Genomic DNA, 12,988 nt, shown 5'->3' on the forward strand with positions numbered 1-12,988 from the left:
TTCCAGCAAAACAAATTCAGGTCTTCAACTTGCTGCAATTACCCCGTGAGGTAACAAATAAACACACTAAACCAGAGGCAATATAGTGAAAACGTTGTATTGTGACATGCTTTTCCAGTTCAAAATGTTGAAAGCATTTTTTTTTATTGAACAAATTATTAAATCCTACATGCAAAATTCTGAAAGCCTAAACTACATGTTAAAACAGCTGAACACATCCTATTCACACTTTATCTTGGGATCTTTCAAACGACAACTAACAGTCTATTAATATAACTATGACCAGCAGACTAATTTGGATGGACTTCTTTAGCTCTTGAAAATACTCTATACAAGAGCACTAGTAATTCATTCACTTTTATTTTTTAATTTTAATCACAAACACTATACAATCCGTATTGTAGTTGTTAAAACAGGTATTTTCTTTAAAAAAGTTTAAGAAGTATTAAAACAGTTTTTAACAGTGATAAAGTAGGCTTTATTCCAATTGTTTTTGTTCAATTATTCAACACCAATTTTTACAGTACCTAAATCTACTAAGACCTACTTCTTTTGGACCTGCGCCATCTGTTCTACCAGGTAACTTCCCAAATTATGAAATTTATAATTTTCCTCTTTAAAAATAAATTGTTGGAATTATTTATGAAGATGGCAGTGCTTAGACCCAGCCCACACATTTTATAAATATGTTACAACTACACACAGCACACAGCTTCACAGTTCATGCGATAGGCAGTGTCTAAAAAATCAGTTACTAACTTCCAAAAACATTTAAATATCTACGGTATTTAAACACAGTGTTTTCTAGTTCCTCATAAGAAAAGTAAGCTGTAAACATTTTTACCTTTTGTTCATGCCTTGTTTGTTAGGTAATGTGGACTTTTTTTGTTGGTTTGTTGGGGTTTTTTTAAGTCTACAACCATTGTTGGAATAAATCTGTGTTCCCAAAAATATTACATTCCATGGATAAAGCACAAGTCTATTATATAACCATGTGACACAGATACAGAAAATGAACTACTGTATTCAAAAACATAAAAGTAAAGATACTAAACCAGTCCATAGCTGTTAGAGCTGATGCTTTCAGAATACAGACCAACATTGTTACACTAAAAATGTTCAAAAATAAGGCCTCTGAAATAAATATTTCCATTCTTTAAAAAAAGATATAATAAAAATGTACATCACATGGTCAATGTAGGTATAAAAAGCACTAAGTTAAACCATTCTGGATGATGTATCTGAAGTAAAATGGCCTAGGTTTTGCTTCTGCCGACGTCCTCTATTGTTTTTGGGGCATTTTCTGTTAAAAAAAAAGAGAACGAAATAAAAAAGGAGGGCTGATTTTATATATGCCACATAAAATTAAGCCTAACAATAACACATTGACCTAATTTTCTGTACTTAGCAATAGCAAGGAGTCTATGAGCTGTGCTGACTGGAAGGATGCTCCTGCTGTTCAGTACTGGACTGGGGATGTTTGTAGGACCCCACATCACTCATAAGGGAGCTCTGCTTGAACTTGAGACTGAAACCAGCACAGTGCTACACCCTTCAGCCTTGATCCAGCAAAACACTTTCCATGGTAAATAATTGTATTAGATTTATTTTACACATATTTCCTTCTTAAAACTCAATGGATGGTAAGACTGGATCAATCAGCCTCCTGAAGTGCTGGGCCTCAAGGTGCCTGGCTGCTCTCAGAAGCCCATGAGACAGAGTCCACCCAGAACTCTCTGTGAGGTGACTCAGGTGATCCCTTTCTTGGGGTCAGACACATAGCTAAGAAAGGATTCACAAAATCCAGCAACTCCGAATGGAATGGGACTTAGCCGGTCAGACATCAGGCAATGCATGATGGAGCAGTCCTGTTGGGATGCAGCAAGACAAAAGAGACCATGAGGCGGGGAATGATCATAGAGAGACTGAAAGAGGAGCTGAACCATAGCCTTCCACACCACTGCTTTGGCCAGCAGAGTGTTGATGGAAAAAGGGATGACGTCAATTGCATGAGCCAGGTAACTCTTTTACGTGTGCAGGCAGTGTTTTATACATGTACTTGTATCTTCTAGGCTGAACTTTGCAAGTGATGTAGGGAAGGAGGCCTGTATTGTTCATTCATAGGGGTGTCACTACATCCCTGAGTTTGGGAAGCCATGCACTATGCAGTAGTAGAAAGTTTTACAGCCCAGAGTAAATGGAGCTGAAAAACTGAAGGATGACTTGAGGAGGAAAAGGCAAAGTGTGGCATGGATGCCCAAATACAGGACTTAAATGCTTCATAAACCTATAACATAACTAAGTCATCCTTAATCTATACCAGAGCCCTTAGTCCTTGTTTGGTTCAAGTCCTAGAACTGAATCCCTTGTCATCAAAAAGAACCCATGGCTCTCATCTCAGCTTTTACTGAGGGTGAGAGTTCAAGACAACCCAGAAACCTGAATTCTGTGCTTCTGCGCCTTTACATTTCATAAAATAGGTTCCAATCGACAGTGCCTAATAATGGGACTAGCTGCACAATAATTTTCAGAAAATATATATGGTGTGAGGGATACTTCTTCTTTCTCTATGTAACACCACTTACAGTGGTCCTGCAGGGAGCAGCACCTTGTCAACCTCTCTGGTTTCACTGGGTGGTAGCCGGGGATCATACCTTCTATAAGGTATCAGCAATGCTTCAATAAGTCCAGTGAATGTCTAGCAGAGTAGCTGACCTTTTGGATGTGTTTCAAGGCTGATCTGCTCTGCTGTGTATTTGGTCTGGAGATTCAGAGTGGTTACCAGTGGTTTTGGAATTTTAAAAAAATCTTTTGTGACCAAAAAACAAAGGGGGAGATAGGATGTTGCATCATCCTTCTGTTTCAGTCATTAGGTAGTTCTTATGGGGGTATTTTAGGATATATGTTAAAGAAAAAATGTTGGGCATCATACATTTAAACGCAGAAAAATATATCTATACAATGTGTAGGTTTTCACTGCTTTTGTCTTTACCTACCTTGTTATGCACATGACAATTGCAACTATAATGGCAATCTGTACAGCTCCAATTATTGCTGCAATAAGAACATGCGTAAGCTTTTGTCTGCTTGGGACAACATAAAGAATACTAAAGTCTGTCTTTTCACAGTGCTGTCCAGTATATCCTGATTCACACCTGAAAAAAAAAAAAGGAATATTTCATAGAATCTGTAATTTGACAACAACTTAGTCATTTTGCAGATAAAATAAGAAAAGCAAGGTGATTCCAGCTGAGAAAGAGCTAGTGAGAAGGTGGAGGTGTGGTATCAGCTTGGGTTAGGGAATGGTTTGGATTTCTATGGCACAAGAGACAGAGCAAATAGATACGCTCTGCTTAGGTTAAGGTTACTAGTGGCCCTCTGAAAAGACACTAGAGTGGTGAAGGCCTTGAATTGCCAAAAGAAATAGGTGGAGTCATTATTATATTGGTGCAATATTTATGAAGAATTAAGCAACTGGGTGAAAAAAGCAGACAAGGCTAAATGAAACACAAAGAAGCATGCTAATGAAACACAAAGTAAATATACTCGTTCAGCTCCATGGCCAATAAGGAGGAGAAATGACAAAAAGGAAGAGAAACCTTGAAATATGGGGAGAAAGGAAGATCCTTTTTTCAAAATGCAACTTACAAAAGCCTATAGGGTAAAACCAGCTCCAAACCCCCTCCTGCCTTGTCACCAAGACAAAATTTGATGGAGATCGGGTTAGAAACCAAATGGCTCACAACTGTTCAAGTGAGGGTTCATGGAAGAATCAAAAAACATTGGCATGGGGCGGGGGAAAAATGGCTGGAGACAGAAGAGAAGCAGCTGCTCCAAATGGTACCTCCAAATGCTTGCCTGAGCAAGCAGCAGTTAGCTCAATGAGAAACTCAGCAGAGGCTGTTCCTGATCAATGACAGTTCAGGCAGTGCTCTGGAGCAATTCGTGTCCCAAGGCAAAAGAGAATGAAGGATAGCAAGAAAATGCAAGAGCCACCCAAGACACTGAGCTGAAGTTTGTGGAATCAAAGGCCATCACTTACAACCCTGAGCAAATTCCTTGTACACCTGTCCTTTAGAAGTGACTGATGCGAATGTGTCTTTATGGACAACTGAATCATACTGCTGGCCTCCAGCTCTGTAGTAGAAAGAAATACTCACATGCAGGCAGAGAAATAATCCTTTTGTAAACTGGATCTGACAAGCCCAAATGCAACACAAAATCAGACTCATCCATTCAAAAGCTTTGTGCTAGGGTAGGAGTTAATTCTGTTTGGAGCAACAAAATCATTACACCAAAGACCTTTCTACAACTGCTAATGCAACTCCTAATCCCCCTCTGCATGCAGGGATAATAGTCGGGGTTTACATGTTCCTAATCTTGTGACTCTACTTTCTTCAGCCATGACCTGCTGTGTAAGGAGTTTTGGTTCAGGCGTGAACCAAGTTCCAGTAAGAGTTGTTAAAGAAAAACTGTCATATACTGTAAGTATGCTCAGTGGTAGCTAAGGAAGGAATAAAGAGAATTCTGTATAAGCACACAAGAAAAATGAGGACAGGGAACATGTTGGTAATCATGCAAAAAGAAACAAAAAGGAAGCATTCTCCTTGTTAGTCAAGAGGACTGAATTCTTTTTGTTACTTTGCTCTTGTTTTTATTAAAGAAGGTAACAGTTGAAGTGTTATCAATGTGAGAGTTGCTTTAATGCAGGGGAGGCAAAACAAAGCCTTCAGCAACAGCCAAAACAGTAGTGTGTACAAATAATTCAAAGATGCTTCCTCAGAAACACTGAAGTGACAAGAAATTATTTCTCAGAAATAGTGGATGGAGATTCAGGTAAGATGAAGTACTAGCTACCTTAAACTAGTAGAACAGATTTAAAAGCATTCTGCTACATTAATACATAAAAAGACAATATAGTATTAGCATAACAGCAAGATCAATAGAGGTCAGGAAGGATTTATCAAAATAAGCCGATCAGTCAATTAATTGAGTTAGCATAAAGAAGTTTAGATTTCTTTGTAAGGGGTTGATCTGTGCCTCCTTGAAGCAGCCTGCCATAAGGACAAGAGTAGCAGGAGACAGACCAGATCCCACCTGTGCAAAGGCCACTAAACACAATGCTATGCAGTTGGCTAATTCAAAACCTTTCTCCCACCTGCCTGCTGGCAGTCCTGTACAATAAGCAAGGACATTCATTGCCCCCAGTGAAAGCAAAAATCAGAATTTGCTCTCTGCAGGTATTTTCTGCAGTTTTATAGGTCATCTGATACCTCACATATATCACTACCAGTAAATGAGGACCAAATTAAACAATGTATATGCTAGATGTGTACGAGAATGGAAAGCATTTGAAAATAACAATTTGCCCCCAGCATTCAGCATTACATTTTCCTTGCCAGAGAAGGAGAGAACTTTTTTCTTTGATAGAAGTACATGATTACTATGGTGGATTGATGTCTGATATAAACCATTTGTTTCCTTAATAACTTTACTCCAGTAGGAAACATGCATAACGTATGACACCATCAGTACATTAATAGGCAAGAAAAATCCAAAGGAGATCTGATACTCATGGTTAAGAACTGATAGTCACAAATTCTTGACTGGAATCACGTGAGGTTTGGTGTGCTAGGTCCAGTGCTGAGATACGATTCAGGTTGTTTAAATACATAGCTGAAAGCAGTAATATTACAAGTAACTATAAAACAGAATTTAAAGGGATGGGGCATTAATTAAGTTCATCAAAACACTGCCTGTCAGTAATTCTAGAGTAATAATAATTATATAAATGATTGAATATACATTGATTCATAAATTAATTAATTACTATGAGATTACCATGTTCCAGAAAAAAATTCAGAGGAATTAAAAATCAATTACTTCAGAAAGGAATGTTTTCCTTGAAATACCTCTATTTCACATATTTTGGAGACAAATACATTATAAACTGTGTTAAATACAGTTCTAGATCAAAAGAGTACTGTAATCAGATAGTGCTGCCTAATGCCCAGCAAGATGATGTGGGGGATACACACAGCTTCCCAAGAGAAGCAAAGCCACGTTGAGTTCTCTTGATTCCAGTTGAAGAGAAAAACAAAACAGTCCTATTGGAAAGATGAAAATAAACAAGAAAGGGTCTTGCATGGGAAAAGAAATAATATAAGCTTTCAAATGCTTAAGTTGACAACCGTACTGGCTCTGCCTTTTGGGCTTCCTGCTCTCTGATCAGTCTGGAAACCCTTAAATCTTGTCAGTACAAAAAACCTCTAAATATCATCGATCAATAAAGATCAAGGGAGAAAATGTGAAAGTATCCAATGGTTTTACAGTTGAAGTTTCAAAAGCAAAGGAAAGCAAAGAGATATAGCATCTTCAGCCACATTAATCTGAAGGTACAAGCTTCCAAGATAAAAGTTCAGGAGTGAAACCTTCTAATAAGTAGGGCTGCATCTTATTATGAAGAACTGGCCTTTTTCTATAACCAACTTAAAAGTAAATTTTATTTTTGGAGGAAAACAAAGATACAGAATTTAATTGCTGAAATCTAAAGGAAAAAATTTATTTGAGAGCTAAGGAACATTCAGATATCCTGGGAAACACTGAGTGGCTTAATACTGAGTGTATTGAGCTGCTAGATCATACTATAGATAAAAAGTGTGGGCTAAAGAATATTTTACAATTTTATATTCTCTAGATAAAGGCTATTATTGTGACAAAGGGGAATAAACGTTAAAAATAAGATATTGATACTCTAGAGAGAGCTTATGACAGGAGCAATAAAATGTACAGATAGTATAAGAAGAGAGGTCAACGGTGAAAGCAGAGTCTTACAGAGAAGCAATGCAAGGCAAAGGCTTATTAATATTTGTTTTGTTTTGTTTGTTTTGGTTTTTTTCTCTAGATAGGATTTATCAGCTGAAAATAAGAAGACAACATCAAGGCTACATTCCTCAGGAGGATTCAGCTTCTGATTTACCTGACTCACTGAGCCTCTCCTCTGAGCACTATCCCTCTCATGACTGGAGCAGCTGAGTGCTGCCACAGCACAGGGATACGGCCCCTGTGCCACTGCTTAGATAACAGCAAAGTGATACATCCTGTAATTATGTCTAGAGAGCATTTTGATTAAGCTTTACGGCAATTTCAATCACATTTTGGAAGCATGCAGGACTTACCGGCAGGAAGCCTTCTGAGTGGAATAAATGAATTCACATTTTCCATGTATACAGTAACCATTGAAGCTTTCTGAACAAGGTATATGATTTCCAACGTAAATGTCTTCTCTTTGATCACTGGCATCTTGAAAAGAAATATAGATAAACAATTATACATGGCTGTATTATACTAATTAAAAACTCTCAACCAAGAATACCATATCCTTAAAAACTTGCAGTCAATAAAGGAATACAGAAAAATGAAGCAGAGGCTTAAGGAGGAAGTTTCAGAGGCACCTACAAAGATTTTCTAGAAATGATCCTCAGAGACATCTAAATTTGCTTCTTACATAAGGTTTCTCAAAAATCAGAAAAGTGTTCATGACAGAAAAAAGCCAAAGCAGGAAGATCAGCGGAAGCTTCATCAGTGGCACTGGGGCAAAGTGCTAATACAAAGATATAAAGAGCTCTCTCTCATGTGTAAACAGAGGAAAGAGTCGCCTCTTAAAAGTGTTAGAAAGAAGAAGCTGAACCACATTTTATGATTACTGGATAGAAAACCACTTGATAAAGCCCAGATTTGACTGGTACCACTGGTCATTAAAACTGAAATCAAACACACTTCAATGCAGTCTTCCTCAGAGAAACATTTTTATGGGGAGAGAAATCAAAAATATCAAAATGTGCTTAAAATACCTATTCCTTTGGGAAGTGTGCTGGTTTTGGCTGGGATGGAGTTAACTTCCTTCATAGCAGCTCATACAGTGCTGTGGTTTAGATTTTTGGATGAAACAGTACTGGTAACACACTACTGTTTTGGCTGTTGCTGAAGGGTGCTCTGCTTCTCCCCTCAGCAAGGAGGTTGGGGCTGGGCAAGAGTCTGGGCAAGGACACAGCCAGGACAGCTGGCCCCAACTGACCAAAGAGATATTCCATACCATATGACATCATGCTCAGCAATAAATGCTATGGGTTTGGTATCAGTGGCAGCTGCTCAGAGACTGGCTGGTCTTCAGTCGGCTGGTTGGACATTTTGCATTGCTTGGGGTTTTTTCCTTTTTTTCCCCTTTCACTTCTTAAAGTTCCTTTATCTTGACCAATGAATTTTTCTCATGTTTGCTTTTCTGTTTCCCTCCTCCATCGTCCTGGGGGAAGTTGGAATAGAGCAAGTAGCTGGCAGGCACTTAGTTGCTGTCCAGGTCAGCCCAGCACAGGAAAGTAGCCCCTTCTGCCTCAGCATCTTTCATGCTTCTGTCATGTTAACAAAACTATCCAAATCTGTGTTCATTTACAACCGTATTTCCCCCAAAAATTATTCTGTAAAAGAGTCCTAAACACAGAAGTTGTATTTCATAATGAATCCTCTAAAAAGCAGGGATCTTAAGATGTGAACATAATTATGGAATTACGCTAATTTTTGTGTCAATAGACTAGCATCACAAATAAAAGACTATAATGAACTGCAAGTGCAGAGCAAAAGGGACTGTGAAGAATAGTCTCTTATACAACTGCAGATATTTGAAATAACACCAGCAAGAAAGAGAATGTATCTATACAAGACAAAAAAAAAAAAAGGCATGCTATTGTGTTAAGGTTTTTCTTGACCATTTCTGGAATGTTTCTTAATTTGTTTCAGGACAAAAAAAATCCCAACCATCTATTAGAGGTTTTAGATATAAGGAAGTCTGTTGATCCGCCTGTCTAAGAAGAGAAAAGTGGTGATGTCTCATCCCAAAACTATCATCTCCCTCCTCTTCCAAGCAGTTAATTACTGTCACATCTGGTCCCAATTAAAGGCTTGTAATAAGCTACAGATAATTATATTAGTTTGTTCATAGAGCTGTGCCATGTCTGGTTTTAATATATGTACTGACACAGAATGTGAGGCCCAGTGAAAGACTGAAAGGTGCATCCTCTGAAAGGTGGCCAGGTAGTCACAGTCACACAGGTCAGAGGTGAAACTTATATTAAGCAAAGAGATGTTGTTAAATGCGGGAGGACATTCCTAGTGTAAAACAGACATTTACCCTCCTATTGACAGGAATCCGTTTCTAAACTGAGAGATCTGCTAGACTGCTTCAGGACTTCAAAGTGAAAGATTTAACTGGTGTAGGAGCCTTGAAAGCATGACTGGATATAGGAGTTCAAATACTTCACCAGAAGAATGAGTCACGCATAAAAACTGAAATCCTGATGCTCATCTTGTTACAACAAAACCAGCAAGCCAGCTCAATCTGGGAGGAGAGACCTTTCTGATATAACTTTAGGTAGCCACTTGCACTGTGGGAGGAGACTGTCAGGATTCTAGAGACTAAAAGGCATTATATATTCAGACAACAGAGTTTAACAAAAATAACTCACAGGAATTGAAAGCAAAAGCAAATAGATAGGAATGTGGACTGTTCTCTTATCTTGGAAGAAAAAATGTCATTCAAAGACGTTCACTTCATGATCTCACTATTTAAAATGACCTGACTACTGCATTAAAAAATTCAACACAGCTTATTTTCATGAAGCATACTCCCTCCATGCACATCATTTGCTGAATGTGAGACTGCACAAGCTATATAATACAAGCTGTATAATTATATACAGTGGTTTTCCCACTAACTAGATTTCAAGAGCAATTTATATGCAATGAATAAAAGGCTGTTACTTCTTTGAAATAGGAACCAAAAGTGGTGTTTCATTACATCACATAATAAGATGTATATTCCATTTGGTGCCTTTTATACCTTCATAATGCAAGTGAAAATTGACATTAAATCACTCCAACTGGTACATCATATGCAGCGAAAATTTGTAAAAGAGAAAAATACATGAAGCTTTTTGGCACTGAATGACTTTTCAAGAAGAACATAAGGAATTTTGAAAGCCATGGTGAGATGGCTTTACTCAGCGAGGCCATGGGAGTGCAAAACAAGTATAATGACAGAAAAAAACTAAAGACCAGAGCTAACAGAAGAAGCTAACCAACCCCTCCCAACAAAACCTGCATTAAGACCAGTGCTGAGGAGAAAGAACAGTGAGTGATTTTCATTAGTGATTCCTTCCTGTGCAGAATGGAAGCACCCATTTGCAGACTGGACTCTATTTTCAGGAAAGTTTGCTGCCTTCCTGTGGCCTGAATTAGGGATGTCACCACAAGACTGAAGAAGTTATTACAACCTTCAGACTACTACCCACTCCTGCTCTTTCATGTGCCTATTGATGTAGCAATGAAAAGTCTGAGGTCAATCAAATGAGATTTCAGAAGCCTTGGGTACAATACTAAAAAAATTTGGGAGCATAATGTTTTATCTCAATCCTCCCAATAATGTGGAGAGACTTGAAAGAAACAGGTGAGCACAGAATATCAATACCTGGCTCTGGGACTAGTGTTTCCACCAAAACGTTGGGATTTTAAATCATGGAAGACTGTGAAACACAAGGTATGCTGGGGCCTGATGGGACCCACCTGTCCTGAAGGGTAAAACACCTTTTTGGCATAAGATGGCGGGACTGATGGAGAGACCTTTAAACTAGAATTAAGGGGGGAATAGGATGCCAATAGAATTGCAGTAGGTAAGACATGGGTTGGCATGGCATCACCTGAGGGTGGCAAGTGCTAGTGGGAACACTTGCACTGCTCCTGGGAACACAGAGAGCTCAGGAGCATATCTGAAATGCTTGTACACCAACACACACATCACAAGAAACAAACAAGATGAACTGGAAGCATTGGTCAGAGCACTGAGCTATGATATAATTGGTATTTACGTGACTTGGTAAATGAGTCTCGCAATTGGAGTGCTGGGATAGAGGGCTACAGGCTGTTCAGGAGGGACAGGCAGGGCAGAGAAGTTAGAGGTGTCATGCTATATGGAAGGGAAAGATTTGATTGTACAGCACTTAGGATTAGTGCTCATGTGGTTGAGAGCCTCTGGGTGAGGGTTAGAGGGATTGAAAACAAGGAGATGTGGTAGTGGATGCCTACTACTGAGTACTCAGCTAGGATGTAAGTTATTCTATAAGCAATTATGAGAAATTTCTGGATTGGTATCCCTTCTCCTTACAGGATATTTTTAACTTCCCTGACATCATCTGGGAACATAATACTGCTGTGGTGAACCGGTCTTGGAAATTCTTGATGTTTGTAGAGATAACAACTTCTTGTCACAGGTACTCAGTCAGCCAAGCCCTCTTAGGCTTGCTATTTGTGAATAGAGGACTCACAGGGGATGTAATCATAGGTATTTGTCTTGGCCATAGTGACCATGAAATGGTTGAGTTAAATGGTTGAATTTTCAGCAAAACGAGAAAAAAGGACAGCAGGGTTGCTACCCTGGAGCTCAGGATAAAAAACTTTAAGCTATTCATAGGACTATTTAGCCAAGTACCCTGGCAATCTGCTTTTGAGGGCTTAGGGCTCCACGAGAGCTGGTCAATTTTTAAGAAGCACCATTTAGAAGCACAGGAGCAGACAATTCCATTGTGTTATAAGTCAAGCAACTGGGGCAGAAGACCAGCTTGAGTGAACTTGAATTCTTTGTGAAGCTCAAGAGGGAAGCGAATTTGTATGATCACTGGAAGTGAGATCAGGTCTTCACAGGAAGAGTACAGAGCTGTGGTTCGTATATGCAGGGACAAAACACAAAAGGCCAAAGCTCATTTAGAGTTGAATCTGGCCAGTGTTGTGTAAGATAGCAAGAAGGGCTCTTTAAAGTGTGTTAATAGCGAGAGGAGGTCTAAAGAAAGCATTGGACTGATACTTGATGTGACTAATAGGGATGAAGAAAAAGCTGAGACATTAAAGGTTATTAAAGGTAAGGTAAGGTTCATACAGGTGAAACGTTTTCAACCAATGTGATTTAATGTGTATTAGTTTACTGAAAATATTTTAAAACAACCTAACAAATACAGAATCATCCTTTTTTTTTTCAGAAGTTAACTGAAGAGATGGGATCATCGGAGGGAGGCTTGTGTTATGTTATTTCATCAGGAATGTCACAGCTTGGTGTCTTCCAGTAAAGTCATTCTCACAGCACTTGGAGGGAGTCTAATCCTGTGGCCACTGTACAGGGTGGCAAGCAGTTGGTCATCTTAGAGGAATATAGCAGGTAAAACTTACAAATCATGCACATCTTTTTGCCAGCCTTGCAAAATGCTGTAAGAAAGAAGCTGTTCACAGGTCTGTCTCAGTTACAGAAATCAAAGCTGTAAGGCAGACAAGAAGGGACTTGCATGCTCTGTTCTCTCATCTTGTGAAGCCATAACCAAATAGCACAAAGTTTGCACAGTACCTTTCACTTCTGGTCGATACTGCATGCCATCATCTTTCTTTCCAACTGCATTTGTGTCATCTGTTTCTAGGTAATAAACACATGCATGGTTAGCTATTAGGAAAGGCTGTTTTCCAGACCACTACATGTACATCATTGAGAAGCCAGAATAATATTCAAAGAATTATTTTAAATTGCAGTAAAACTGGACACATTCCCACATTGTTCCTCCCATATAACCAGCTTGGTCAGTAACCCTGGTGTCCAGACCAACACAAGCTGTAGGTTTTGAACTAAAAACTTTTCTGCAGCATGGACCTAGGTTATTTTGGTGACAGTCTGTTTTGGTGTTGGAACGGTCCAAGTTACAGATCTAGATGTAACTGGCCAAGAGATAGTGGAAAGCTGTTATTCCCAAGAGAAAGTCCTAAATGCAAGCCCCCAAAACCGAAGAGTCACGTACATGATTAGCTACAAGGCAGTAGACAGAGGGTTTCAGTGGACCATTCCAGCACTGGAAAAGGAAATCATAGAATCACTTAGGCGGGAAAAGACCCTTAAGATTAATTG

At 38.9% G+C, this 12,988-nt stretch overlaps 1 protein-coding gene across 1 annotated transcript in view; it reads right to left on the reverse strand.

Moving 5' to 3' along the window:
- Nucleotides 1-81: 81 nt before the first annotated feature.
- The window catches only part of TMEFF1 (transmembrane protein with EGF like and two follistatin like domains 1), a 119,043-nt gene continuing 106,136 nt past the window's right edge, over nt 82-12,988 (reverse strand). The window contains exons 7-10 of the mRNA XM_064659144.1: nt 12,440-12,505; nt 7,179-7,302; nt 2,997-3,155; nt 82-1,303 (exon numbers count right to left, since the gene is read on the reverse strand). Coding sequence (XP_064515214.1) covers nt 1,219-1,303; nt 2,997-3,155; nt 7,179-7,302; nt 12,440-12,505 — 434 coding nt within the window. The 3' untranslated portion in view covers nt 82-1,218. The remainder of the gene's footprint in view (nt 1,304-2,996; nt 3,156-7,178; nt 7,303-12,439; nt 12,506-12,988) is intronic.

This window comes from Pseudopipra pipra, chromosome 1, assembly GCF_036250125.1.
Source record: "Pseudopipra pipra isolate bDixPip1 chromosome 1, bDixPip1.hap1, whole genome shotgun sequence".
Lineage (NCBI taxonomy): Eukaryota > Metazoa > Chordata > Aves > Passeriformes > Pipridae > Pseudopipra > Pseudopipra pipra.